General features: G+C 42.5%; 2 protein-coding genes across 2 annotated transcripts; both read left to right on the top strand.

The window, feature by feature from the left end:
* Positions 1-6: 6 nt before the first annotated feature.
* CUNH2orf80 (chromosome unknown C2orf80 homolog) lies at positions 7-22,559 on the top strand. Its single transcript, XM_004764274.3, has 8 exons — positions 7-1,121; positions 3,086-3,167; positions 5,402-5,484; positions 7,042-7,129; positions 7,771-7,842; positions 15,706-15,793; positions 16,087-16,208; positions 22,140-22,559. The coding sequence occupies exons 1-8, from the start codon at positions 1,081-1,083 to the stop codon at positions 22,146-22,148; spliced, it is 585 nt and encodes a 194-aa protein (XP_004764331.1). The 5' UTR covers positions 7-1,080; the 3' UTR covers positions 22,149-22,559.
* A 1,919-nt stretch (positions 22,560-24,478) lies between these two features.
* LOC101682053 (gamma-crystallin A) lies at positions 24,479-26,574 on the top strand. Its single transcript, XM_004764273.2, has 3 exons — positions 24,479-24,506; positions 24,610-24,852; positions 26,244-26,574. The coding sequence occupies exons 1-3, from the start codon at positions 24,498-24,500 to the stop codon at positions 26,514-26,516; spliced, it is 525 nt and encodes a 174-aa protein (XP_004764330.2). The 5' UTR covers positions 24,479-24,497; the 3' UTR covers positions 26,517-26,574.
* The last annotated feature ends 1,422 nt before the right edge of the window (positions 26,575-27,996 follow it).

The raw sequence follows: 27,996 nt of genomic DNA, 5'->3' as shown, positions 1-27,996 counted from the left end.
CACAGAAAGAGATTTAGTTTAAGGAATTGGCTCGCAAGATTGCAGTGCCTTGGCCTGTCCAAAAATTGGAAGGGGTAAGCTGGCAGGCTGGAGACTCAGGATGGGGTTCTCCTGGCAGAATTCCTTCTTGCTTGGGAAAAGTCGATCTTTCTTCTATTCAAGCCCTCAAGTAATTGGATGAAGCCCACCCACATAAAAGGGGTGATATGCCCTACTCAAAGTTCACCGATTTAAATGTCAATCTCATCCAAAAAACACCTTCACAGAAACACCCGGCATAATTTTTGACCAAATCTTTGGGCACAGTGCCCTAGCCAAGTTGACATATAAAATCAACCATTACAATTTGCTTTTGTTCTTGTTTCAGGAAGAAAACATTGCAAAACGTATTTATACCCTTACTGGGAACCCTGTTGAAAAGCGATGATTTTTTTTTTTCATAAACTCCTTTTTGTGATTCAAACCCCTTTTGACCCCATTACCTAAATTCCAATTTCTGGTTCAATGTGGGGGTACGAATTGAAGACATGGCTTTGTATTTTCCATGGTGACACGTTCTTTCCAGAACCTTCTGGCCCCAGGAAGTTGTACATGGGTTCTACAGAAAATTCCATTATGAGCCATTGTGCCAAGGTAGATTCACTGGGAGTCACTATTGAATGCAAACAGAACTCACATACTCAGATCACAGCATATTGGGATGCTTCTGTCCTAATAGTCTCGCTTACATGAGCCATGACTGTTTGACTTGCTAATTTATTGCAAGTTGGGAAACTTGGAAAGAATAAGGGGTGTCAGACAAACTCAAGGTACAGCACACTACCTTCCCACCCCTCCCCCAGCTGGTTTAATTCTCACCTGGTCTCACCTGCTAGATAAGAGGTCTGAGCTCTGCACACTCCCGAATCCCTTCCAGAACCTGGGACTCCATGACTGGTATTTGGAGTGATAGCATCCCTAACTCAAATTCTCTCTGATTTGCTGCTGTAGCTTATAGGCTCAGAGAGGCTGGGTCTTCCCCGAGGATATCAGGTGCAGTGTAAGCTACAGATACCTGCTCAGCTGGACAAGACTTTAATCATGGAGAGAAAGCTCCTAAAGAAGGAAATTAAAAAGCTCCTGTAAGTATGATTGAGAATAAACTTTTGTTTATTACACTTGGCCTTTGGTGGGTTTCAGGTCATCGATAGTCTGGATATTGGCCAGAGATGGGGGTGGGTAAAAATCTGAGGAAGAATCTATTCCTGCGCTGTAGGAGAAAGCCAGAAGATGTAGCCTCTGCCTCCTGCCTGAGAGGCCTCACATGTGGAGCAAAGAGGATGCTGACTGTCTTGGGAGGATGTTTCTGCCAGGATCATGCATTTCGGAGGCATCCCCATTCTAGAGCCGAACAGCTGAGTCCCCAGCCCAGCCGGCTGCCTGTACCGGTCAGGATATGCCTTTAAAAGGGCCCTGCTGGTAAAAAAATACAGCAGAGATTTCTGCAGACAGTACCCAGGGGCCCAGCATTTCAACTGCAGCCTCTGCCTCTATTATTGTCAGTCTTACTGACTAAATAATTCGTCTCCTTTTTCTTGACATCTGAAATTTTAAAAAAATAAAAAAATAAAAAACAAAAAACAAAAGATATGTCAAGTTTTCCCCTGGAAAAAAATTTTTTCTCCTGTGGTAGTTTTCTTTCTTTCTTTTTTTTAAAGATTTTATTTATTTATTTAATAGACAGATTACAAGTAGGCAGAGAGACAGGCAGGGAGAGAGGAGGAAGCAGGCTCCCCGCTGAGCAGAGAGCCCGATGCAGGGCTCGATCCCAGGACCCTGAGATCATGACCTGAGCTGAAGGCAGAGGCCTTAACCCACTGAGCCACCCAGGTGCCCTTGTGGTAGCTTTTCTGTGACTTGGTACTTTTTTAAGAGGTTGGTGAAAATCACAGAGCACATAAAAAAGCAGGGGAAAGACTATTTCTTATACATTACAGGCACAACAATGTCCTTTTTATCAAAAACCTTCTCACAGTTCCCATCAAATATATTTTTTCTGCCTACTATGATAATTATTTTTTGCTAAGTCCTTAAGAAATGCTGGAATAAAACATGTGTGACTTTACACATATTTACATGTATGTGTTTGGAGGCTGATATAATAGTTTTAAAAAATGTTATCAGTAAATGTCAATTCCTCCACATAGAATTGGAATTATTTTATATCCAAAGAATACATTTAAGCTACTTTAAATAGAGTATCTTGGGATTAGAAAGCAAAAACCTGAGAATTTTTATTGATTTTAGCTTAATGACTCAGAAGAGCTTTTGGGAAATAGATACAAACTGACTCCCCCATCCCCCAGACCCTCCACCCTGGCAATGGCTTGCCCAAAGTGCATGGTAAAGACCTTGAAAACAGAACCAGCCTTTTGTCCAAGGGGTGATCTGTACAGATGGACTCTGGGGACCCAGAATCCTTTTTTCTTCATCGGATCCCTCTTCCTCTTCCTGACTTCCCCCTGGGGTAGCCCCCTGTCTATTCTCCTGCCAGGGCCGCTAGGAAAGGATTGCACAGGACACACTAAAGTGGACTTCCTGGTATGTTTTTTTTGCATAACTCCTCCTCAGGGTATTTGCATTCTAACAGGGGGTGGGCAGGCCTTAGGGTAAGAGAATACATCCGTACAGAACATCATATAGCTGGAATTTTTCAACTTTGGTCATTCTGCCTGAGTTTAACATGGGCAGCAAAGGAATCTTTGTTTTAAACAGTGGGTCTCAATCCTTTTGTTTTTTTGCAAAATCTTTTCTGAGTGTGGGACGTGTCATGCCCCCCCCCCCACCGCTTTCCTATCAATTCTGTACCGACCACGTGAGTATTTATTTTTAGATAAACATGATTGAAGTTCATAATGGTTAGATGTTTTAAACCTATACCATTGCAGGATTGCTATTGAAATAAAAATGAGTATCTGTTGAGCTACCAGAACCACCAGTGACTTTGTATTTTGGTGGAGGAGGGAGGGACTGGGAAGAAGGCTCTTCTGCAAATGGAGATCCCCTCTCATTCCCAATGGTTCAATGCTGCTCTCTTGCTTTTAAGGGGAGATTATATTGGCATCAGACTTCGGGAAAATGAATTTGACCCAAAAGGAAGAAGGCAACTCACCTTTCTAGATGATATGGTAAAGAAAGGCATGCCCATGCAAGTCACATCCGTGTTCTTTGTGTTCAGGGGACGGACCAAGGATCTGATGTAGATCATGAACAAGGCTAATCTCGATCCTCCCAGAAGGTCTCTTCCTCATCTTCTTAGCCTAGGGCCCTCCACATAGTCTTCGCAGCTCATTACACTGAAAGCAAAAGGAATGAGAAAATAAAAGTCATGAGACTTCTGCTATTTGCTCTTTCTCTCTTAGAGTGCAAGGTTACATGTTAGATACATGATGTTAAATTTTTTTTGACAAAATGACTTCTGTAGTTCTCTACTATAATAAATGTTTTCTTTTGTTTTTTGTTTGTTTGTTTGTTTTTTTACCATTTGCATTCATGGAGAAAACCACAGAATTGAATTATCTTAAAATCCCTCATCATTATTCACGTTGAAACTCAGATTTATGTTAGGTAATGGAAGTTCACTTCACGGACATTAAGGAAGAAATGTAAAGATCTAATTCAAAAGAAATGAGGAAACCCTCAGCTTTTTTATGCTTACCTGTTTACTCCTCTTGCACTAGGAGGAGGGTTCGCTCCCTGCCCCTCCCCCTCTCCCTGTCTGACCTCCCTGGAGCTCAGCCTTGGGAGTTCAGCCTTGGGATTCTCAAGTGCTTCTCCCTTCACGTGTTAAATGGAGAAACTAAATCAATTAAATACGTGCTTCTCAAGCTTTAATGAGGTCTTATTTGATTTGGGAGGTAGGGATGGGGCTGGAATTTGCACTTGTGATGAGCAAACAGGTGATGCCAAGGCTGCTGGTCCAGGATCCAACCTTTGGATTAGGTTTCAACCACTGACCACAGTTCTTTTTGTTGTTGTTCACACTCTAGTTTGGTTTAGTCATTGAAAGAAAAAAGTACAGTTGACCCTTGAAAACATGGATTTGGACTGTATGGGTCCACTTATATGTGGAATTTTTTTTATAAATACAGTACAGTACTATAAATGTATTTTCTCTTATTATTTCTTTAATAATGGTTTCTTTTCTCTAGCTTACTTTATTTTAAGAATGCTATATATATATAAAACATATACATTATGTATTAATCAACAGTTTATGTTATGGGTAAGGCTCCTAGTGAACAGCAGGCTGTTAGTAGTTAAGTTTTGGGAGAGTCAAAAGTTATAAAAGGATTTTAGGTTGCAGGCGTCAGTGCTTCTAGCCCCTGGGTGTTCAAGGGTCAACTGTACGTTGTACAGAAAATGTTAGCACCTTAGAACCCTTCTAAAACCTCCAAGACAAAACTAACCTTCCCTTTTCTGGAGGTGGGGATAGATAGGAGAGAAGGGATTTTGACAAGGACAAGGTAAATATGCTTAGAACTTACCAGAAAGATGGTCAGTAGGATAGGAATGAACATTCGAATTGGTCCTCAGCTTTTACCGTATACAAGACTCTCGGCAAGCCACTCATTTGGGTCTACCTCCAGTCCTTTACTCACGCTGGCCCCTCCACCCAGGACATCCTTCTCCATCTATAGAAATTCTCCTCGTCCTGTCCTCCAAGCCCCAGCTCCAACTCCCCTCAAAAGCCTCCCAATCTCCCCCTGACTCCCCTGTGCTCCTGGAAGCACATTCCTGACTTTCTGCTCACAGAATTGAAAATCATTCTCTGTGGCCCTCTTCCCTCACCTTCATTTCTGAGGCCCTGAGAACATCAGTTTCCTATCCAAAGTTATACTGTGAGTTGTTGGCAATATCTAGATTTTAATCTAGATTCCCTGACTCCTAGGTTTGTTTTCTTTTTTTTTTTTTTTTAAGATTTTATTTATTTGAGAGAGAGAGAGAATGAATGGGGGGAGGGGACAAAGTGAGAAGGAGAAGTAGACTCCCCACTGAGCAGGGAGCAAGACATGGGGCTCCATCCCAAGACCCTGGGATCATGATCTGACCCAAAGGCAGACACTTAACCTACTGAGCCACCCACATACTGCCCTGATTCCTAGTTTCTTTCCAAGAATCAATCCTTTCTTTTCCTGTCACCAGGAACCAAAACTGGCCCTAGTGAGAGGAAAACTTAATGAGTGAAGATCTCTCAATAATCTGTCTGAGGGTTGGGTTACTGGACATAGTGGATGATCCTCACACAGTGGACATGACAAAAGAGTAGACTAAGCTTAGCAATGCCATTGTCATTGGGTCCAGGGGGTGCTCCGGCCAACGTCTAAGCCCCTCCCCTTCTGTCTCTGCTTCCTGCTTCCAGGCACACTATGATTTGGCCATCAATGTCGCTTTGCAATGGCTGGATCACTCAGAAGACTTAACTTGGCTCGAATGGGAAAAAGTGTGAGTTGAAATGGTTTTTTCTTCTTCTTTTTCTTAATGTATGACTATGAGTAGCAATAGAGAAAGCTTCTGTCTGGCATCTTCCACCGGAGGCACTCTGATTTGAAACACTGCAGGATGAGTATCCCTCACCAGCGAGGCACCTGAAGAAACCTCACAGCTGTCAACATAGACCTGTTCACAGAGTTTGTGTCTCTGCCGATTGGTTTCTGTCCAATGATCTTTCTCACACATAATGTTGTATCTTAAATATGTTAGTGCTTTATTGTGCATGTGCCATGATTTTTTTAAATGTTCAATGGCTGCAGTCGTTTTCAAAGAACTATCAAACACAATTTCTTAAACATTTAAATAGAAATATCCCTGAGCTGAGCTATTTGACCTATAGCTGTTCGAATCCTTTCCGGGATTATCTGCTGGGCAGACTCACTCAGTTGGTAAGAATAAGGAATTAATGAGGCCAGGATTTAATAGCTTCATCTCAGAGGCCAGTTCCTTCTTCTGTTCCATCTCCTTAGAACACATACTCTGTCCCGGATAGCTGTATCAATTAAGGTTTAGTTGTAATAAGCAGAAAATCCAGCTTGAACAGACTTAAACACACCCCCAAATGGGAGGGGAGTAGGGATTTATTAACTTTATTTGAAAAGTCCAGGGGTAGGTCTATGTTAGGCATGGCTTGATTCAAGACTCAAATCATGTCATCAGGATTTACTTCTGGACTATTTACTCTGTGTGGATTTTTTTTTTTTTTTTTTTTTTTTTTTTTTTTTTTTTTTTTTTTGAGAGAGAGAGCATGCATGAGTGTGGTAAGAAGGGCAAAAGGGGAGAGAGAGAGAGAGAATCCCAAGCAGACTCCACACTCAGCACAGAGCCTGATGCAAGGCTCAGTCTCAGGACTCTATCTCAGGACCCTGAGATCCTGACCTGAGCTGAAATCAGCAGTCAGATGCTTAACCAACTGATCCACATAATGATGGACATTATTCTTGATTTTAACCCATTTTATCACAATACTGAGTCCAAAGGAGAATAAATTAAGAAAAAAAAAATCGTAGAATTGTGTCTTCATTGTGCCTGGGCCCCTAACTTGTCCAGAGGTGGAGGGTGGGGGGAATAGAGTACTCTGACTAACTTAGTCCACTCTGTGTTTTCTACCCTTGGAATCTAGGGGTGTTCTTGGCTTCCCTTAGGAGCAGATGAGCTTACAGTGGGTAAAGCAGTTTCCCCCAGCAGGAAGGGAATGCTCTACCACAAGAAGGGGAGGAGGATACAAGTTTGCAAAACCATGACTGTCCACCATAGTGGTCAATGTTCCAGAGCTGTGAAAAGAAGGATAGAGGAAGGCAAAGTCATCCCCATTGTTGGAAGATTCAGAATTCAAAGTATGTACTTTACCGATGTCAGACTAAACACCTCAGGTTTGTAAACAAGTGCATAACACATGGCCCATTGGAGATTAATGATGGATTATTATTATTATTGTCATAAGCTTACCAGGTGTCAAAAAGAACAAAAGTAAACCTTCTACTGTTATCTATTGATATTCCCCCTTAGGAAAATGCCATTTCATGACAGACCTATATATCCAAACCGGAAAGAAAGAGAAGCAATGATTTTATCATCTTATGCTGGAATCCTAATGGTAAGGAAAAGAACACTATTTGAATATATGGAGATTTTATATTTATTATGTGCATTTTTACATTAATGCATATTTATTTTATTTTTCAACTGATCTTTTAAAATGCTTAGCATTTACTAATATTAAATGTTTCAGTTTTTAAGATATAATAAAAAGTCTTTGACTTCTATATGGTATTGTGAAAACATTTACTTAAAAGGCAAAAAACGGGTGCCTGGGTGGCTCAGTCGTTAAGCGCTTGCCTTCGGCTCAGGTCATGATCGCAGGGTCCTGGGATCAAACTCGACATCGGGCTCTCTGCTAGGCCTGCCTCTCCCTCTCCCTCTCCGACTCCCTCTGATGAGTTCCCTCTCTCGCTGTGTCTCTGTCTGTCAAATAAATAAATAAAACCTTTAAAAATAAAAATAAAATAAAAGGCAAAAAAAAAAAAACAGAATGAAAGACATACATAATTAGATACTAGAGACTCTGACTTATCCATTTGTTCAGAATTTATTTATTAATGTCCATGCTATCCAGGCATGATACTAGACATACCAGAGGTATAATTACTTTGTTTTGTAATGTAAAAAAAAATGATATGATAATGCATTTGTTGGTGCTATTGTTTCTTTTATTTGTATGTTTGTTTGTTTTAACAGAACAGTATCCCAATTGAGGAAGTCTTTAAAATGTATGGAGCTGATTCTTCTACCAATTCTAGGGCTACAAAGGTAGGGGTGATCCAAGACTATCAATAAAAGGAATTTTTAGAGAAAATGTATTTTATAAATTTATAATGTATTTTTAACCTTTTCAACTGCATGAAACAACAGTTTTTTAATCAAAATATGCAAAACCAGATATATCCCTATCTCACTCGAATAACAAATCTTTGTAAAAGGATTTCCCTACGTGAGGGCAGTGGTAGGAATAACAACCATATTTTGCATAAGGCTGAGTAGAGACAGTAAATAGGGCACCAGGCTTAGAGTCTAGAATCTGCCTCTGCTTCTGGGGAACAGAATTTCTCACTTACACATTTTGTAATGTAGGTTTGGCAAGTCCAAGCGCTCCTCTAGCATGATGTACTAGAACATTTCGCACTAGGACAAGACCTGCAAGGGTCAATCTTGTGACAAATTCTATAGCTCGCTGCTGCCACCCTTCTCCTTCCCGTGACAGTCCCTTAAATCACAGCAGTAGAAGCAGCAACTATCAGAAGTCCAATGACATGAGTTCCACCGAGCCCTAGGTTCTTTTCCCTCTTTGACTTTCCATATACTGATCTAAAAAAAAATTTTTTTATTTAGTATTCTGAATGATCTTTACAGCCAGCTCAGTTTTGCTATTTATGAACATACGCATATTAGGTAAACATTAAATACAGGCTGGTATTTAGAGGTGAACTTCCAATCAGTTTACCTTTAGGTACCTCTAGAAAAGGGAAGAGGAAAGCAGGGTAGAGCAGGAGTGCTGTGCAGGGAGGAAAGAGAGAATCCACACCCTCACACCCAGCCTTCTGCTCACACGGTCACTTTTGATGTCCTACCACAACTTGGCAGGAAGGCCAGAGCAGGGGCAGGACTATGACCACAGAAATGTCTGCCCTCCTTGTTCTTTTACCCATAGACCATCTAGTGACCAGCGGGGTCATATAAAAATCAAGAGGTCACCAGGTCAAGGCTAAGAGTCCAGCATTTACAAGAAGTGTTGAAACTTTGAATCCAACTGTCTCATCACCTTAATCCGTATGCAAGCTGGCTCTCTTCCTGAGACTCAAGGTCCCTTAAACAGTGAGGACATCAGCACCTTTCCTCAGATCACCCTAGTTTCAGCCTTATTCATGCATTCAATACAGTTATAGGTGCAGGGGATATCATGGTGAGCAAGTCAGACAAGATAACTTTTCTAGTGGGTCTTCTATCTTATGCTGGAGCTGACATTCTGCCTTAGTTGAGATATAAGCCACCCCAGGCCCAGCGCTTCTCAGGTACCAAGCTGTCCTTGGCTTTTAAAGAAAGCCCAGATCTTTTAGTTCCTTAGATAGCAAGCAAACCATAATGCTTCATTCCTGCTCGTTTTTTCTGCAGCTTTCTCCTTTCCAGACTGCCCTCTTTCCACCTTCCCACAAGCCTCCCCCGCAACATATACACACAAATATTTCAGCCTAACCCCTCTGGTTCAGCCATTGTGTTTTTCCACATCTTCTGGTGCCTGGGAATGACTAGGGCAGGCATCTGGCACTGATTGGTTGGCCTGAACTTACCTGGTCAAAGGGCAAATATGGAAAATCACATCCTCGTGGCTGGGCAGTGTGGGGGGGGTGGCCCTATGAACACTTCAAGTCTTGGTTGGGTTCTCAATCAAGAAGGTTTGCAAACATGGGTGTCCACGTAGCTCAGGCCATGTAACCAAGCAGCCAAGATCATTTTAAAGGGCCATTAGAGGAAGCCATGCTGTTTAGAGGTGGGCTGGCCAGTTTCTATCCATCCATCAGTCTTTCACTTATCCAGTAAAGAGACTTTATTCAGCACATTCCCTGTTTGGCTATGCACAGTCTCTATTCTCACATCAGTGACCAAAACCAAAAAGCCCAGATGTGCACACGGACTACATGATGACCAGCTCCAAAGGGAAGTAAATAATATGGTCATGGAGGGAGCTTTCCTTCAAATATCTGCGTTTGCACATTGTTATACGACATGGCCATCAGCTCATTTACTGGTTTGTATCTGGAAGGCAGCATGGGGTAAGGGTTCAACATGAGGTTTCTGAAGGGGTGATGCCTGGCTTTGAACCAACTCTGAGCAGGGGAATCCTGAGCAAGTCTTCTAAATTCCCCCACCCTTAATTTTATCATAAAAACAGGGACCAGAAGATGGGATTGTTGTGGGAAATGAGGTGAATTAGTACCAGGATAGCGCTTCACGGTTGGCACATATTAACATCAAAACAGTAACTATAGTTAAAGTTCTGGTACTTGAGATTTGAATATCTGATTTCCTCTATATTCCCATAAATCAAGTGTTTTTTCAGCATTTCAGTCCAGATAATTCTTTGGTTGTGTGTGGGGGTTGAGCCAGGGGCTGTCCTGGGCTTTGTGGGATGTTTAGCAACATCACTGGCCTCTGCCCTTTAGATGCCAATAGCTTCCCCCGCAGTGCGACAACCAAAAATGTCTCTCATCTTTGCCAAATGTCCCTTAAGAAACAAAATCACAGCTGGTTGAGAACCACTGCCTTAAATAATTAAATTGCTCATCAAGTGTCCTTATATATCACCAACATAATATAAGCTCTGCCTTTAGACACCGAATTGTCACAAAGGGTATGATACCATTTGAGCTACAAATGCAAGAGCCTAAGTATCATCTACCCGTGTGGACGTCACGAATCTTCAAGAATGCCAGCCCAGGCCTTTCTATTGAGGCAAAGCATCTGCTCAGTTCAAGGACTTCCTCCACATTTAGACAAGAAATTTGTAGAACCTCTCAATGGAAACTTAGCCTTTCAAAGACTAAATTGTAAGAGCTATTTTAAAACAGGCTTTCAAAGTTCAAGATAATTTCAAAAAACTGTTTTAACCAGAAGATGAGGTTATTCAAAAGATGTTATTGACAAAGATTCTTCTCTAATTGCTGCATATATCTGAATGAACTTTGATTCCTTTGGAGAAAATGTCTCCTAAGCAACAGCTTAAAGCCCTGTAGAATACTAATTAGATTATGGAGAAGTTCTGGCCACTAGAATTGGCTACGGGATTTAATACGGGTTGTGCTTAGGTTTGATGGCTTTCAACGGGAGTATTTGCTGCCACCTGGTGACAGAAAGGCATCATGAGCCCAGTGTTGCTTACTAATTCTATTATCCAAAGGTTCTACTCCTGATAAGGAGCTATTATTTGATGAGCCGTTTTTCTGCTCAGGACCCTGGACCTATAGGGGAAAGAAAAAAAAAAATCAACCAAGGGTCTCACACAAAATATGGTGTTTACAATTCACTTCAAATAAATATAAAATAGCTGAAGAAAAAGAGCATAAATCTGCCCTCAACACAGCAAGAAAGCAATAAAAATATTCTTCAGTTGCATTTGTCAAAGAGGAAAAAGGGAAAGGGAAGCAGAGAGAGGAAAAGTTAGTGTCACCGAGGGAGGAGATAGACAAAGAAGTGGCTGGAGACCATCAGAACATCTACTCCTTCTCTCCTGCTGCAGCCACACCCCAAAGTCCGACTGGCCATCATTTAACTCCATCCCAACTCCCAGGCAGGCTCTTCAGAGGCAGACAGATTAATGTCCGGTCCCAGCCCCTCCACTTGCTAGCTGTGTGGCCTTGGATAACTTATTTAACTTGTCTGGTTCCCAATTTCCCTATGTGTAAATACGCATGATCACACTTAGCAAACTGGCCTAGGTCCTTCTGATCATTCAGTGAGACCACACGTGTCAGGTGCCTGGTGCTGGCCTAGGGCAGGGAGCCTTCAACATCAGTGGTATTATTTCCAAACCCACCCCCATGCCCATCTCCCATCCACAGGAGTCCACGGACAGCAGCCGGGTCTCCCTGAAAGAGGCTCATCTTCCCCCCACCACACCCCTCTACAGCCCTGGTCTCCAGGCACTTACTACAATAAGCTGCCGAGTGTCTTCTCTTCTTGGAGGAGGCTGACTGAATCTGAAGGGTAGAGAAATGAAAAAGCATTTTCAAGATAAGGAGAGGGACCCATTAGGTTGAAACAAAAGTTCAGTATTGGCAGATCTTCATGATGGGAGATGGAAACCATGCTTTCAAAATCCATTCTGTCCCAACGAATACTTACAATGTATGTTTAAAGTACAAAACCAAGCAAACAACAAAGCCACCAAAGGGATGAAATAGAACAGTATCAATAGTTTGGGACCTCTCCGGGCCTCCGCTCCAACCTCTCCCCTCCCTGCTGCCTCACATTTATACTATCCACAGTCACGGGTTTATCATTTCCTTGACTTTTTTTCTAGCTTTACCACATACGCATGTCTCGCCAACATACTGTTCAGTTTTGCATGTTCTTTGAACTTGAGACAAGTAATACAAACGGCAATCTTTATATATGAAGCAAACGTTTTACTCCATGGCTTTCTTTTGTCATTCAACACTACATTGTACAAATTCATCCTTGTGGTCAATATAGTTTATTTTCACTCTAGATAGCATTCCGCTGTAAGAATACACCACAGGGTCTTTATATATTCTTCCGTTTTCGACATCTGGATGATTTCAGTTGTATGTCTCTTCATGTCTAGTGGAAGAGTTTCTGTGTGGCCGAGGCGTGAAACTGCGCCATCATTACGTCAGAGATGCCACACCCGTGCCTTCAGACACATGTGCATCATCTCCAATTCTACGTAAAGCCGAACCGTTTTCCAAAATGGTCGCACCAATGTACACTGCCGCTTGCCATGAGATTATCTGCCTGCTACCAACACCTGCTATTTTCAGGCTTCTTAAGTTTGTCAGTCTGTTAGGTGGCCACAGTCTTAATCACATTCCTCTGATTACCAATGAAAAACTATTTCTCTGTTTTTTCTTCTGCGAAGTGCCTGCTAAAGTCTTCCGTTCACTTTTGTCATTGTTGTTGAGTCTTTCTTTCTTCTCGTTTTCTTCTTCTTCTCCTTTTCCTTCTTCGTTCCTTAATTTCCACAGAACCTCCATTTTTTAAAAAGCTGTTACAGGATATAATCAATTCCTAGATTTGCCAGTTCTCTTCCTATTTGAAATGTGTCCTCTCTCTTCACAAACATTAACATGTTTAGAAAATATGATGTGGCACCATCCCAACCACATCTGAAAAGCTTCTTGGACAGTACAAAATGTCTTTCCAGACCACGTGCCCTGCTTTTGCTTTGGAAAATAGGGTTGTCATAGGCATATGTTCAGTTGCTTTGACATTGGTGGAGAATTTCAAATTCTCCACCTTCTGTCTCAGTGATACCAAATGACATTTTAGTAAGTTACTGCTCAGGCTGAAAGGCAGATAAAAATTACTGGCTATGCTCTTCATGCCTTGGGGTGCCTGGGGGGCTCCACTGGTTTAAGCATCTGCTTTCAGCTCAGGTCATGATCCTGGGGTCCTGGGATCGAGCCCCACCTGAATCGGGCTCCTTGCTCAGCAAGGAGTCTGCTTCTTCCTCTCCTTCTGTCCCTCTCCCCACTCATGCTCTCTCAAATAGAAAAAGAAATCTATACCTCATCCCTCAATGATGTACCCAGGTCATTTCTTGTGCAAGTTCCTATATGACACATCCCCATCTTCTTCTCTCTTCCCACCTCCAGTTAGAAGAAATTTTTGTTGAGTTGCTTTGGACATAATTTGGCACTTAATGTGAATATGAATCAAGGAATAACAATTGTAATAATCTCTATTGACACAAAGATAGTATTAGTAAGTAGCTTTAAAGTAAAAAAAAAAGAATGTATGAACAACTCTAGGTTTAGGATTTTATTTTCATCCTACTTTGAGAATAGTATCTCATATATACCACACAGAAAGCTACAGGAACTTCTTGCATGAGCCATCAGATTATTAGGACTCACAGAATATTTGAGCTGGATGTGACCTTTGAAATCATCGGGTTCTATCTTCCCCAGGGGATAAGGAACCAGAGCATCTGTAAATATAAAGCTTGACTCTCTCTCAGTGAGAAAGCAGAAAACGATTGATCTTGAAGAGGGATGCTAATTACTTCAGGCCTCCTGGCTCTGATTAGTCATTTGTTATTGGTTATCTGATTAGTTATTTCCAAGCAGGATCCTGTAAAGGAAATGGTGCCCAAGTTGTTCCACGGGTCACTCTACACAGAGAGAGAGGTGAGGCAGGGATGAAGATGACGATGATGGTGATGATGATGACAAATATCAATAATTATTATTATCAAAAAATAATAATTATTATCATTAATTTCAAAGGCAATATACTGTACTATGTGCCAACCACTATTCTAAGTACTTTACATATGCTAACTTTAATTCCTACCACAACCCTATAAGGTCATTACCAGTATTATTGTTATCACATGAAGAAACAGGCAGAGAGGAGTTAGGTGACATGCCCAAGGTCACACATCTTATAGATAGATGGTGCAGCCTGTGCTCACATACAGCCTGTTTGACACTAAAGTCTATGCTATTTTTTTTATTTTTTTATTTTTATTTGACAGACAGATCACAAGTAGGCACAGAGGCAGGCAGAGAGAGGAGGAAGCAGGCTCCCTGCTGAGCGGAGAGCCCGATGTGGGGCTCGATCCCAGGACCTGAGATCATGACCTGAGCCGAAGGCAGAGGCTTAGCCCACTGAGCCACCCAGACACCCCAAAGTCTTTGCTGTTAACCACTATTGCTTGACTAGGATGGTAGTCATTCAACGAGTCAATGACACCTGAGGCTCTCCTATGACTAGGCACTCACTAATGCACTGGAGAGAGAAGGTTCAATTAGCTAACTGAGCTCCTTACTTCCACACTCCAACCCATTCTCTACAGAGGAACCAGAGCAATCTCTTAAGAAACTAAATCAGACCTTGTCACACTACAGCTTAAAAATATTGCAATGGCTTCCCCTGAGTCCTGGAATAACGTGGAGCTCCGTGCCGTGGCCAACAAGGACCCAGATGATCCCCCCGCCCCCCTCTCCCTCTCAGCCCATCTATAATTTCGCCTTTCTTGCTCTGCTCTAGTCACCCTGGCTTCCTTTCTGTGTCTGGAAACACAGGTTATTCCAAAAAGACCTTCTTGTTCCCTCTGCCTGGAGCAGTTCTCTCCAGCTCTTCCCCTAACCGGCGGCTGCTCATTCTGGAAACCTCAGCGGATGCACTGCTTCTTTCTAGAGGCTTTCTCTGGCTGTGTGCAGTGGAGGCTATCCAGGCACGTGCGAGCACACCATCTTCTTTTGTTTATTAAACTGACCACAATGCAGGATTTATCGTTGCGTTTCCTCACTCCGCTCCAGAAGGGCAGGAGCCTTGTCTGTCTGAGTGACCGCAGCTCCCGACACAGGGGTGCCCATAGAAGGTGCTCACTGAGAACTTGTCGAAGGAAGGCATGAATGAAGAGACAATCCTAATCTTGAAGAAATTTCCAGTGCGGCAGACAGTGGGTTAAAACTAACCACAGCACACTGGAGTTGCTCTCTGTGAGCGCATGCTTTGAGTCCCCAGATGAGTGAATCTGTAATTCTGCCTTGAGGTAAGGTGGGGGTGTGGGGTACCAGCAGAGGAGAGCAGGGGGGAGGCGTGGGGAGACACAGGGCCGGTTTCTCAGAAAAGGTGGTATTTGAGCTACATCTCAAAGGAAACTGGGAGCCTCTAGGCAGAAAAGGAGCAAATGGTTACCCCAGGTATAAGACAACCCTATGAAGAGCAACCGTGAGTGAAAGGGCATTTTGGACAAAGGGGACCAAGAATGGGAGCAAAAGACGGAATAGGAACGTGCCTGCCGTGTGAAACGTGTGTCTTTCCGGTTAAGGACCATGGGTTGGTTCAACCGACCCAGTGCTGTAAGTAGCAGGAGGTTACAGCACAGAGCACGCGCAGCTGTTACAAATAGGACTGTTTTCCTTCCAGGTTCCCCGAGCTCCACCTCTCCGCCTCTCCCTGCATCCCTTTGCCATGTTAACAGCGCCCCACGCCGCAGAATACGCCCGCAAGCAGAGTGAGCCTCTTTACTTCCACCTGCTTAGGGAAATTTAACTAAGAATTAAACTCAGAAAGTAAGGTCAAAGTTGTTACGGCAGTAGTATTTCTCTGGCCGGCTGAATAAAGGAAAAGCAAACCAGAAGGATCCATGACTTAATTTCCCTTCAATACAGAGACCAGAGACGTCTTACTGCTCAGACCCTTAGGGATGGGAGCAAAGCATTCTAGAAGGGAAGGATCGAAAACTGTGGGAGGGCTCATTTTAAAAAAGTTTTTTTATATGCTCATGGTTACCACATGTGTCTCCAGGTGTCAAATTAAGAAGGGGAACGACAAATAAAAATGCCACCAGCCGCTCTGCAAGGGAATCAAATGCCACAGTGTGGAAATCATCAAAAAATGTACCGTTGGACGCCCAGCCAAGGAACAAAGTAGGTCTAAATATGTAAATTGGACCAAACTGATACCAAGGGTTTGGAGAATACTGATATTGTGGTTAAAAGTCTAGCCTTTGGGGTGCCTGGGTGGCTCAGTGGGTTAAGCCGCTGCCTTAGGCTCAGGTCATTCCCAGGGTCCTGGGATCGAGTCCCGCATCGGGCTCTCTGCTCAGCAGGGAGCCTGCTTATCTCTCTCTCTCTCTCTCTCTGCCTGCCTCTCTGTCTACTTGTGATCTCTGTCAAATAAACAAATAAAAATCTTAAAAAAAAAAAAAAAAAGTCTAGCATTTGGAGTTCGACGCTGCGGGTCTGAATCCAAATAAAGCCACTGCGTCCCAGCTGTGTGACTTCAGGCAGACTGTGTCACTTCTCTGTGCCTCAGTTTCCTCCTCTACAAAGTGGGAAACATAAAGGTACCTCCTCTCCAGGTTGTCAGGATAAATACCAAGGATTATGCTTTTTAAGAGATTAGGTGAGGGCTCGGTGCAGAGTAAACTCTAAATAAATGCGAACCATGATTATCTTTTAGCCTCTGAGATGTTCTATGCACCAGTTAATCAGGTGTTATTCTTTGATTTAAGTAAGTGTGTCAAGGAGGTTTACACGAATGTCTGGGTCCTAAAGGTTTCTCTTCGCAGTCCCTTTCTCACTAATGAAACTTTATTCTTGCCTGCTTGAGTCTCTGCTGCTGCCGCCCTGGCTACCTGATTCCTGGCACATTTGTGCTGCAGAATTCAGAGAATGGCTAGGGATGCCCAAGGCTGGAGACAAAGGAGAAAGGCAGGAGAGTCCTTGGCCCTTCCAGCCCTGGACTCTCTACTTTAATGTGCAAAGTGGAAAGGAAATTTAAAGAGACATCAGGAGACCAAGTTAATGAACACAATACAAGCTGAGAGAAGGGAGAATCAGATTGGTGGTACAGCTGGCCGGCTGGGGTATTTTAGGACTTTGTTGAATCAGAGGCTGTGGGCCAGCTGCAGGGTTGTAAGGTAGAAACGGGAAAAGGGAATTTTGAAACTTGCTACACTGGGTTATGGATTGCTCTGGCTTTAAGAAACACAAGTGAAAGTTAAACGCAAGTGAAAAATCAAAATTTGTTACTATCTAGTCTGGTTGCTATACTGTGCATTTTTTTTAATGTGAATCTCTGAATAGACTGGACCATGTAAAGCCCAGGATTCATTCAGGTTTTAGAGGCAAACAGTCAATTGGTGAGAAATGTAACCTTATCATAGCAAATGCTTTAGGAACAACCTGAATTCTTTTTTCACATTTGGGTTTTAATAAGTGTTATTCTAGTAACATAACAGCACCACTATCAGAAAATCTTTACTATATTCTCAGGGCCCCTGAGTGGCTCAGTGGATTAAGCCTCAGCCTCCAGCTTAGGTCATGATCTCAGGGTCCTGGGATCGAGTCCCGCATCGGGCTCTCTGCTCAGCGGGGAGTTGCTTCCCCCTCTCTCTCTGCCTGCCTCTCTGCCTACTGGTAGTCTCTGTCTTTCTCTGTCAAATAAATATACAAAATCTTTTTTAAAAATGGTGGGGAGACCCATCTGTGCATCCTACATACTGAAAATCCAGCTCTCAAGATGACTCATTGGTGTGTTTATTTTGAAAATATAATTCCATTGGCTGTATATTTTCTTCCATAACCATTGAAGATTGTTGGCTTCTTCATGGAAGTGGGTCTTTTATTTCTTTATTATTTCCCACATGTATATAAAGTGCTTTGGAAGCAGTGGCTGTTCAGTTATTATGGTAGATAAGTGAATTGGCAGTAACTACATGGTCCTTAGGGCTCTCAACGCACTGGGCTCTGTCTAAACTGATTGAGAAGTTCATTTCTAAGGACCAGCCATTTCTATAGCCTAATCAATGCCTGTAAGCCTAGGCTGTCCAAAGAATAAATGTCCATTTTGCAATAGGGACAGGCCTTGAGATGAACCCTTCCCATAAAATCCTCTTCTTGAAAACCAAACAGCAGAAAACACATCTATGATTTTTGTTCATTCTTCATCTTTCGTGTGCTTTAGCATCTTTTCCAACTTCTGAGTCATGTATTTTTTTAAATTAGCTTAAAACATTATGATAGTAATACATGTTTATGGTAAAAATTTCAAACAATACAGGACATATAAAGTGAAAAACAAAAGAATTCCCCCTTCGCCACAACCCTGTATCACTGTTAATATCTCTTGGGATCTTCAAATATTTGCTGTACATGTACATATAAATATATGTGCATGTGTTCTAGTGATTTGTTATAAAGTAATGAAAAATATTTTTTTTAAATCGATGGAAAAGGGGTGCTTGGGTGGCTCAGTTGGTTAAGCATCCAACTCTTGGTTTAGGCTCAGGTCATGATCTCATGGGTCATGAGATCAAGCGCCATATCGGGCTCCATGCTCAGTGGGGAGCATGCCTGAAGATTCTCTTCCTCTGCCCCTCCTCCCACTTGCACACTCACACTTGCTCTTTCTCTAAAATAAATAAATCTTATATCTTATTTTTATTTTGTAAAGATTTTATTTATTTATTAGAGAGAAAGAGAGAACAAGCACAAGCAGGTAGAGAGGCAGAGGAACAAAGGGAGAGGGAGAAGCAGACTCCCCACCAAGCAGGGAGCTCCACACCGGGTTCCACCGCAGGACCCTGGGATCCTGACCTGAACTGAAGGAGATGCTTACCCAACTGAACCACCCAGGTGCACCTAAATAAGAGGGCTGCTGGGGGAGGGGGGTTGGGAAAGGGGGGTGGGGTTATGGACATTGGGGAAGGTATGAGCTGTGGTGAGTGCTGTGAAGTGTGTAAACCTGGTGATTCACAGACCTGTACCCCTGGGGATAAAAACATATTATATGTTTATAAAAAATTAAAAATTAAAAAAAACAAAAACAAACAAACAAAGTATGGAAAATACACTTTCACAGTTTATCACTTGAAAAAGTTTTTCATTTTATGTATTTCAACTTCTGAGTCTTTTCCTTACCCATATGTTTTATGGATATTGTATCATGTCCTTTAGCTTGTAAACAACTTTTTTCAACCTCAAGATAAAACAATGCCTCATTCAGAATTTTTTATTTATTTCCAGCCACAGAAATACTTCATTAAGGAAAGGAAAGGGAGAATTTTTTTTTAATAATCCAGGCATTTGGTGAAATCATTTTCAGGATTTCTTTTGTACTGTATTGATACCAGTAATCCATTTATTAGTCAAAATGAATACGAGCAACACCATATCCTAGGAAAGTGCTGATACTGAGCACATTACCAGGAAATGGACTCCAAATGGACAGGGCCATACCAAAGAGCTAGAAAACAGATACCCTGGTAAAAAGAGTGTAGACTTGGGAGTCACACAGCCCAGAGTTAACTCTTGGTTCTCCCATTTAATAACTGTCATGAATTGTTAAGGGAATCTCTCTGCTTCCGTTTCTCATCTATAAAGAAAGGATTCTAACAGTACCTATCTCATAAGGTTGTTATAAGGACCAAATGAGCTAACCTATATGGAACAGCTTAGAAAAAAACTAGAGCCATGGCTAAAAATAATACAAGTGCTCCCTTGACTACCCTCCTGACAAAGTCACAGTATCATGGAATGGAACAAGACACAGAGAGAGAGAGTAATTTGAGAGATTCTGGTTTCCAGTTCCATGGGCAAAGAATTTAGAAACTGCCACTCATCCTAACAAGTAAAAAGCTGAACAGGGTGAGAAAACAACTCCTCTTGGATCTGTAAGACAGGGGTCAAAGGGCAAACCTCTGTCCCCCAAGGTTGGAGAGACAGGCAGATATCGGGAGTTAGGGTTTTCCAGAGCAAAGGCTCACAAGCAGAAGCTGCCACGAGTACAGTACTGGAGTAGGAAACCCTTAACAGCAATTGGCAAATCACAGGAACCTCAGTGCAGACATCTCAGAGGGTTAAATACTCCAGACTCCAGGGGGACCCAGTCCTAGCTGGATACCCACAATTTTGTGAGATTTACCTGCAGGAGCTCTGCCAGGTCCTCACAGTAAGTATTGGAGAAAATTTCTTTCACTTTTCCAGCAGTGAGGGTAGGGGTGGAAGTGGAAGGTGGGGGAGGAATCATTTTTAAATACAACAGAGAATTCTGTTCTTAAAAGGCCTGCCCTTAGTGACAACTAGTTAACTATAGCCTAGCCTGTTGACATTTTATTGGAACCCAACCGACCTAGAAGAAGGGAAATACCCATTCCAGTCAGATCTAGTAATCTGGTCCCAGCTGGAGAAGAAGAAAAATTGAGAAACACTTGCGAATTTCCAAGTCCAGAGGCGCAGGCTCACCAAAGCCTGAGATCTAATCATAGGACTACAGAACCCTTCCCCTCCTCCCTCACCAGCACCCCCATCACATCACTAAAGACCTATTTAGAGAGTTCACTTTACCCAGGACATTATGTCTAGTTATCAAGAAAGAATTACAAGGCATACTAAAATGCGTCAAATGTGACATTTAAAGAGAAGAGCAAGCATTGCAAACAGACAGGACAGGGATGTAAGCACTATCAGACCAGGAATTTGAAATAAATCTGATTTATTACACTAAGAGTGTTAAGAGTGCTAATGGATAAAGTAGCATGCAAGACTAGATGGACAATGTAAGCAGAGAGAAAGAAATCCAAACTGTTAACTAAAGAATCCAGGTGGTGGGCACATGTACCTTCACTGTACGAATATTTCAACATTTCTATATGAAAATTTTCATAATAAAATTATGAAGAAGAAAAGAAAAAAGGAATTCTCAGAGTGCATCAAAACACAAGACCTGATTATATGTCGTCTATAAGACACCTCCTTCAAATATAAAGACACATATGGATTAAAGGTAAATGGATAGACAAATTTTGATTCACAGCAGCCCAAATCAAAAGAAAGAAAAAGGGTTTACTAATTTCTGACAGAGCTGACTTCAAAGCAAGGAAAATGATCAGGGATAAAGAAAGACAATTGATAAAGGGGTCAATTCTCCAAGAAGACATACAAACTTTAACATGTGTGTCCTGGACAACAGAGCATCAAACTACATGAGGTAAAAATGGTAGGACTGCAAAAGACTGGTTCCACTATCACAGCTGGAGAGTTCAGCACCCCTCTATCAGAAATGGAAGGAGGGCGATGCAAGTTTAAATTCAAAGCAATATACAACACTTCAAACTAATATGGCATAAGCGCAATACACAACTGCTCAGGGGCAAAAAGAAATGATTAGCTGTGGATATGGTTAGTCAAAAGAAGTAGAACTTTTATTATTTGCTTTTCTATTTGGAAATAATTTTGAGTTTGGAGGAAAGTTGCAAGAATAGCAAAGAGCCCTAGGACACCTTTTACTCAGAATCACCAATTGTTAGCGTTTTGCTCCATTAGCATCACCATTTTTTTCTGCCTCTGTCCCTTTTTCTGTCTTTCTGTATATAGACACAATTTTTTTTTTCTGAGCCATCCAAATTACATCCTCCCTATCACTATACCCCTCTATACTTCAGTGTGTATTTCCGGAGAACAAAGTCATTCCTTAAATAACCTTAATATAATGATCAACTTCAGAAAATCGAACACTGATACTTTTATTTGAACTACCATATATGTCCCAATTTTTCCAATTGACCCAATAATGTCCTTTGTTAAACATTTTTTACTTTCTGTATAGGATGCAGTGTGAGATCGTATACTGTATGTAGTTGAGCAATACAACTCAATTTCCAAACCTCTCAGAACAATTCCATGGAAGTTCTTTTGTACCGACATGTATTTTAATCCACCTTTGCCAGTAATTTAGTATTGAATATTTGACCTCAAGTCTCTATAGAGTGAAAGTTCATGTCTGTGTGAATGTTAAATTGACGGGCTTGATACCAACATGTTTTGTTTTTTGGTTTTTGTTTTTTTGTCCTGCAGGTCACTTAGAAACTTGGAACTGCACCATGGAAGTTCATAATAAAGCCTCTGGGAGAGGAAAAGAAACATCCTAACACTGCAACTCTAGCCAGCACATTTTTCTTTATAGTCAGCTGGTGGTACAAAACTTATTGAAGTGTTACTTTGGATGTTGGGCTTTCTCCTCTTAGAACCCAATTGTGTGGCTCTATTGTGTTGTTGTTGTTGTTGTTGTTGTTAAGTGTATATCCTATGCTGCTTCATTGTAACTGGACTCTGCAGCACATTTCACAAATGCTTAGCACTGAATACTGCGAAGTGGAGGACTTGGAGGTAGTTTCCAGAAGTTTCGATCTGAAATAAAATGAATCTGTCATTCATTACCCTTCCTACGTTCTCACATGGAAACATTTAAAATCGTTTCAATAAAGCATTAAAGGAAACATGAGCGCAGGCTTTCTTTCAGTAAATAGAAGGACTCTTAGGAAAATGAAAATGTGCTAGTCTTTCAGCACTTTCCAAAATGCTGATGAGGCAGGTGGTTTGGCTTGTTAATACACACAGCAACAATTCGACCAAATGAATGTGAGTACAGATGACACCTTCTCTTAAGGTTTCACTGGGCCACCTGTCTGCAAAACAGTTTTGTCTTCAACACATGCAAAATCAAGGGTTTGGTTTGTTGGCTTTCGCTGGAAATGGTGGTGCACCCTGATGTGGCATTGTGGTTGGGGAGACCGAGGACACCTTTTCCGCATGGGCTTGGTTATGACCGCAACTGAGGTTTACCGGGAAGCCCGCAGCACTAGGAAGGAGGAAGGGGATGTATCAGTTACTTGTGACTTGAACCTGGGTATGCTGTCTAGCAGCAGAGGACTTTGCCCAGTTTCCTGTGCTCTAGCTCTGCTAATTGGGAGGGAACATTTTTTTCTTTGTGGCTACTGCTGTCTGTCCTTTTGACAGCTGTACACCTGCTTCATATGCTGCCCAACGACTTTCACAAATGGCATCATGAACACTTAGTGATAGCGTGGCTGGGTACCCTTTCAGGGCCGTCTATGGGTCACAAACTATGATGGTGTTTGACTCCATCCTCCTACGTACACTTGGATGACAAAGATGAGCTGGGGACTGAAGGCCTCCCGCAGCCCTGCGTAGCTGAGGAATGCTTGGAAATCAGTAGGACAGCAGCAGTGGAGAAAGCTCCTCAGGCCGTCACTTGGGCTCTGTGAAACAGTGACACTCCAGGAAGGGAAAACTCAGGCAAATCATGATGCTGGTTTTGAAAACAAAAAGCAGCCCTAGGGTGCCTGGGTTAAGCAGTGGGTTAAGCCTCTGCCTTCGGCTCAGGTCATGATCTCAGGGTCCTTGGGATCCGAGTCCTGCATCGGGCTCTCTGCTCGGCGGGGAGCCTGCTTCCTCCTCTCTCTCTGCCTACTTATAATGTCTCTCTGTCAAATAAACAAATAAAATCTTAAAAAAAAAACAAAAAGAGGCAGCCCTAGGAGACAGCTGGTGGGAGAGGGAGGAATGGGAAGATCCTGTATGTGATCTACAGTCTCACCGAGTCTCGGGAAATCTCTTTATTTTTAGTCCAAGGAGAAGCATTTAATCTCAAAACGAAATAGACTCATTTTCAAAATGTATTGCTTTTCACCAGGATCTCAGAGTTATGCATTTACAAAATAAGTTTATTTTTCATCTCATGAAAGTACTATATATTTATGGTCGAAAATTAAGGCAATCAAAAACGACAAAAAGGAGAAATAAAAACATAAAACAAGGACCTATAATCCTGCCATTTATGGATAACCGTGACTGACAGTTTGGTGTATACCTCCAACATTCTAATCTTTTCTTTTCCCCCTACATAAACATATATGAAATCCTTGTAGCAAAACCATATCACACTGAGGAGGTAATTTAGAAAATGTAAATTGTCTTTCGATTAGAGGATTTTTCGTCCCGTCCTTCTGGGACTCATAGGAGTGTCATGAGTCACCCCAGACGGAACCACCAACCCCATCTCAGCAGTTTCCATAGGCAGACACACAAAATGCTGGGCACGTAATGCATTTCTAGAGCGCTGCATAGGATGAGAAGTGCGCCCTTTGTCTCCAAGGTCATAATGGCTCTGCTGACCTCGATTCCTTTCACTGGAGCTAGTGAGGAGAACTCGAAAATGCCAGAGAGAATGAGAGCCCCCAGCCCCATGATCCCAAATGAAAAAAAAGAGAGAGAACATAGAAATCCCCTCACGCACTACCCCCAGGCCCCTTTTGTGTTGTTCTTGCCAACACAGCAGCCCTCCTGCTATATAGCCCCGCGGCCGCTGTTGTCCCCATCACACTGGACGCTGTTCATCGGCTGCCAACCACAATGGGGAAGGTGAGCCTCCGAGGGGTCGTGCCGCATCTGTTGAGCGTCTCCTGTGCTGGGGGCGCCTTCCCCGCTGACTCCTGGCCGTCCCTTGTTTGTCCCCGCCCCGCAGATCACTTTCTACGAGGACCGGGGCTTCCAGGGCCGCTGCTACGAGTGCAGCAGCGACTGCCCCAACCTGCAGCCCTACTTCAGCCGCTGCAACTCCATCCGCGTGGACAGTGGCTGCTGGATGCTCTATGAGCGCCCCAACTACCAGGGCCACCAGTACTTCCTGCGGCGCGGGGACTACCCCGACTACCAGCAGTGGCTGGGCCTCAGCGACTCCATCCGCTCCTGCCGGGCCATTCCTTACGTGAGTCTTGCTGCCACCCAGACTGATGGGAAAGCATCCCTGATCCGTGACCCTACATTTCTATTGGTCAAAGTCAGTTTGTTTCAACTCAAGACGAGGGTTCACAGTAAGGATGCCAATTCCTGACTCTCAAGCATTTAGAAAAAAAAAAGTGAGCAGCCTTGTGAATCACTGTAACCTCTTCCCCCCCTTACTTAAGGACTTAAGATTGTTTTCAGTGCGTAAGACATAGACTCTGAAGTTAAATTTGGTAGCATCTAGCTGATTCCTACTTTCTAAATAAAAATCACCATGTTTGGAAAAGAAAAACAATTAAAACCTATCTAGGTCATTAGTTTTTAATGATAGGAACACTTAACAGACCATGGCAGAACAACATAGGTGTAATGTGTTCTTTTTTTTTTTTTAAGATTTTATTTATTTTTAAAATTTTTATTTACTTTATTTATTTATTTGACAGAGAGATCACAAGTAGGCAGAGAGGCAGGCACAGAGAGAGGAAGGGAAACAGGCTCCCCTCTGAGCAGAGAGCCCGATGCGGGACTCAATCCCAGGACCCTGAGATCATGACCTGAGCCGTAGGCAGAGGCTTAACCCACTGAGCCACCCAGGCACCCTAATGTATCTGACTGTATTAGCAATTGCCTTCCACACAGTCTGTATGACATAAGGATCTAGAAACTAGAACAGTATGTCTCAGCTCCTAAGGGGCTCCCTGGTTCCCAGGAGTCATTATCAACTACTTTCTTACGAGGGTCAAAGAGCATTAATTAGGACTTCATGGGACATGGTCCTCATCAAAGTGCTGCTTAAGGTTTTATAAACATGTTGAGTTTGTGTTTCTGGTTACTGGTGACACCAAATTATGTGGTATGACAAGCAGATTCAAGTGAGACCAAAAGTAGGCTACAGAAATTTGCAGGTGCAAAAGGACATACAAATAAAACAGGAATTTCTTTGAGGCAAGAACTTCAAATGGTTCAAGTGACTTGGCAAAATGTCAGATATGTGGACACAGAGTAAATAGGAATTGTAAATAAGTGCGAAGAGTGACTTACAAACAAGCTTGTTAGGACTCGGTTATGTGCCGTCATAATGGAAAAGAGTTAAAATCCTCTCTGCAGACTCACTAAATATCGTGACCAGTGGCTTCCTACAAAGCAATCCCTTCTGTTCCCTTTATTTCAGCGGTTGTTTCTTCCACAAGATCAGGTCAGTTTTATTTTAACACTCTTCCTAATTTGTTAGACCAACCATGTGCGGAGAAGACACGCATATGGCAGGATGGTTTGAAAACCAGGCTTCCCGAAGATGCAGGTTACTAAGTCACTTTTACTGAGATCAGAGATCCATACAATTGATTTTTCTTCTTTCGTTTACTGTCACAACAGACCAGTTCCCACAGGATAAGGCTGTACGAGAGAGATGACTACGGGGGCCTGGTGTCTGAACTCACGGAGGACTGCTCCTGCATCCACGATCGCTTCCGCCTCAATGAGCTCCACTCCCTCCACGTGCTGGAGGGCTGCTGGGTCCTCTACGAGATGCCCAACTACCGGGGACGGCAGTACCTGCTGAGACCAGGGGACTACAGGCGCTACCACGACTGGGGGGCCCTGGACGCCCGAGTGGGCTCTCTGAGACGGGTCATTGATTTGTACTAGGCGGTGTGTTTCTTGTTAGGATTCACACAAAAACGCAATAAATATACAAATTGTGTTCTTGGCACTAAGTGACTCCTGTTTATCTTTAAATCATCCCTGGCTTGTAATAATTGGTGACCCCCGGCAACGTACATGACCCTGAAGGTCACGTGTTTGGAATGTCTACTTACTTCCTATTGGTCAGGCAACAGTATTCTTTAAGCCCCCACTTACGTCATGAGGAATCTGCCTCTACAACCCATAATCTGAGAAAGAGAAGAAAGGCAATGGGAAGGACAAACTACTAGACCCCATATAAAGGAGAAAACATAGAATAAGTTGAGGCTAGGACGCCAAAGTCAAGGGATTGCTGGAGAGGTTAGAGCAGCGTGAGTCTCCGATTAGTCAAGAAAAGCTGAGTGAAGAGAGACGTTTAAGCAGAATTCCCAAGGTAGAGAAGGTCAAGCGCCCTTGATGAGTTCAGCTGGTAAGAGAAGTTTTAAAGTAAGCGTTAAAGGGCCTGAGTTGGTACCTTACTTTTTTTGGCTAATTACTAGTAACAAGAGCAACTCGGATTAGTTTTTTAGGGACTTTCCCAGTTTCAGCACAGAAAGTCCTATGTCCTGGAAAGGCCCTCAGTCTTAGGTAAACTGGGGTGTTTTGTTCCTCTACTTACTGATTACTTATTTGATCAAGTCATTTCTTATCCTCTCTGTGCCTAAATTACCTTATTCAAGACTATAGGTGCATAAGAAATTCCTGCTTCACTAAATCCCAGGATAATTACGATGAAAAGATAAGGAAAGACTGTGAACACATTTTGTTATTTTACATTATTACACAAATGTAAATGTAGAAAATTCATGTATCCCCAGTGTCTGCTCAAATTCAAGAGTACAATACGGTCATCTCTATTTTGGACTCCAAGATGAATTTCTGTCAAGACTCAATTACAGGGCGCCAGGGTAACTCAGGTGATTAAGTGTCTGCCTTCAGCTTAGATCATGATCCTGGGGTGCTGGGATTGAGCCCCATACCGCGCTCCCTGCTCAGTGGGGAGTCTGCTTCTCCCTCTCCCTTTGTTCTCCCCCATCTTCATGCGCCCTCTCTCACTCTCTCTCTCTATTAAATGAATAAAATATTTTTTTAAAAAGATTCATTTACACACATCATGTAAGGAGTACATGAATCACTGAACTCTACCTCTGAAACTAATAATACACTATATGTTCATTGATTGAATTTAAATTTTTTAAAAAGACTAACTTACACAGAGTTAAGTATTAATCTTTCCTCGGCTGTGTACCTCTGGAATTTCTTTCCACTATAGTAAACCTGCTCTCCCAGAATGCTAATTCTCTTTCCAAATTTATATGAGCAAAAATAGTGCCCTGTCCCAGTTAACTTCTTTGTCAAAGCTGATTTTAAAAATTCATATGGACTTGCAAGAAACCCAGAATAGCCAAAACAATCTTGAGAAAGAAGAACAAAGTAGGAGTAT

This window comes from Mustela putorius, unplaced genomic scaffold, assembly GCF_011764305.1.
Source record: "Mustela putorius furo isolate JIRA1106 unplaced genomic scaffold, ASM1176430v1.1 tig00000275_pilon_pilon_pilon, whole genome shotgun sequence".
In the NCBI taxonomy this organism is placed as follows: domain Eukaryota; kingdom Metazoa; phylum Chordata; class Mammalia; order Carnivora; family Mustelidae; genus Mustela; species Mustela putorius.
This window is presented reverse-complemented; position numbering and strand designations above follow the sequence as displayed.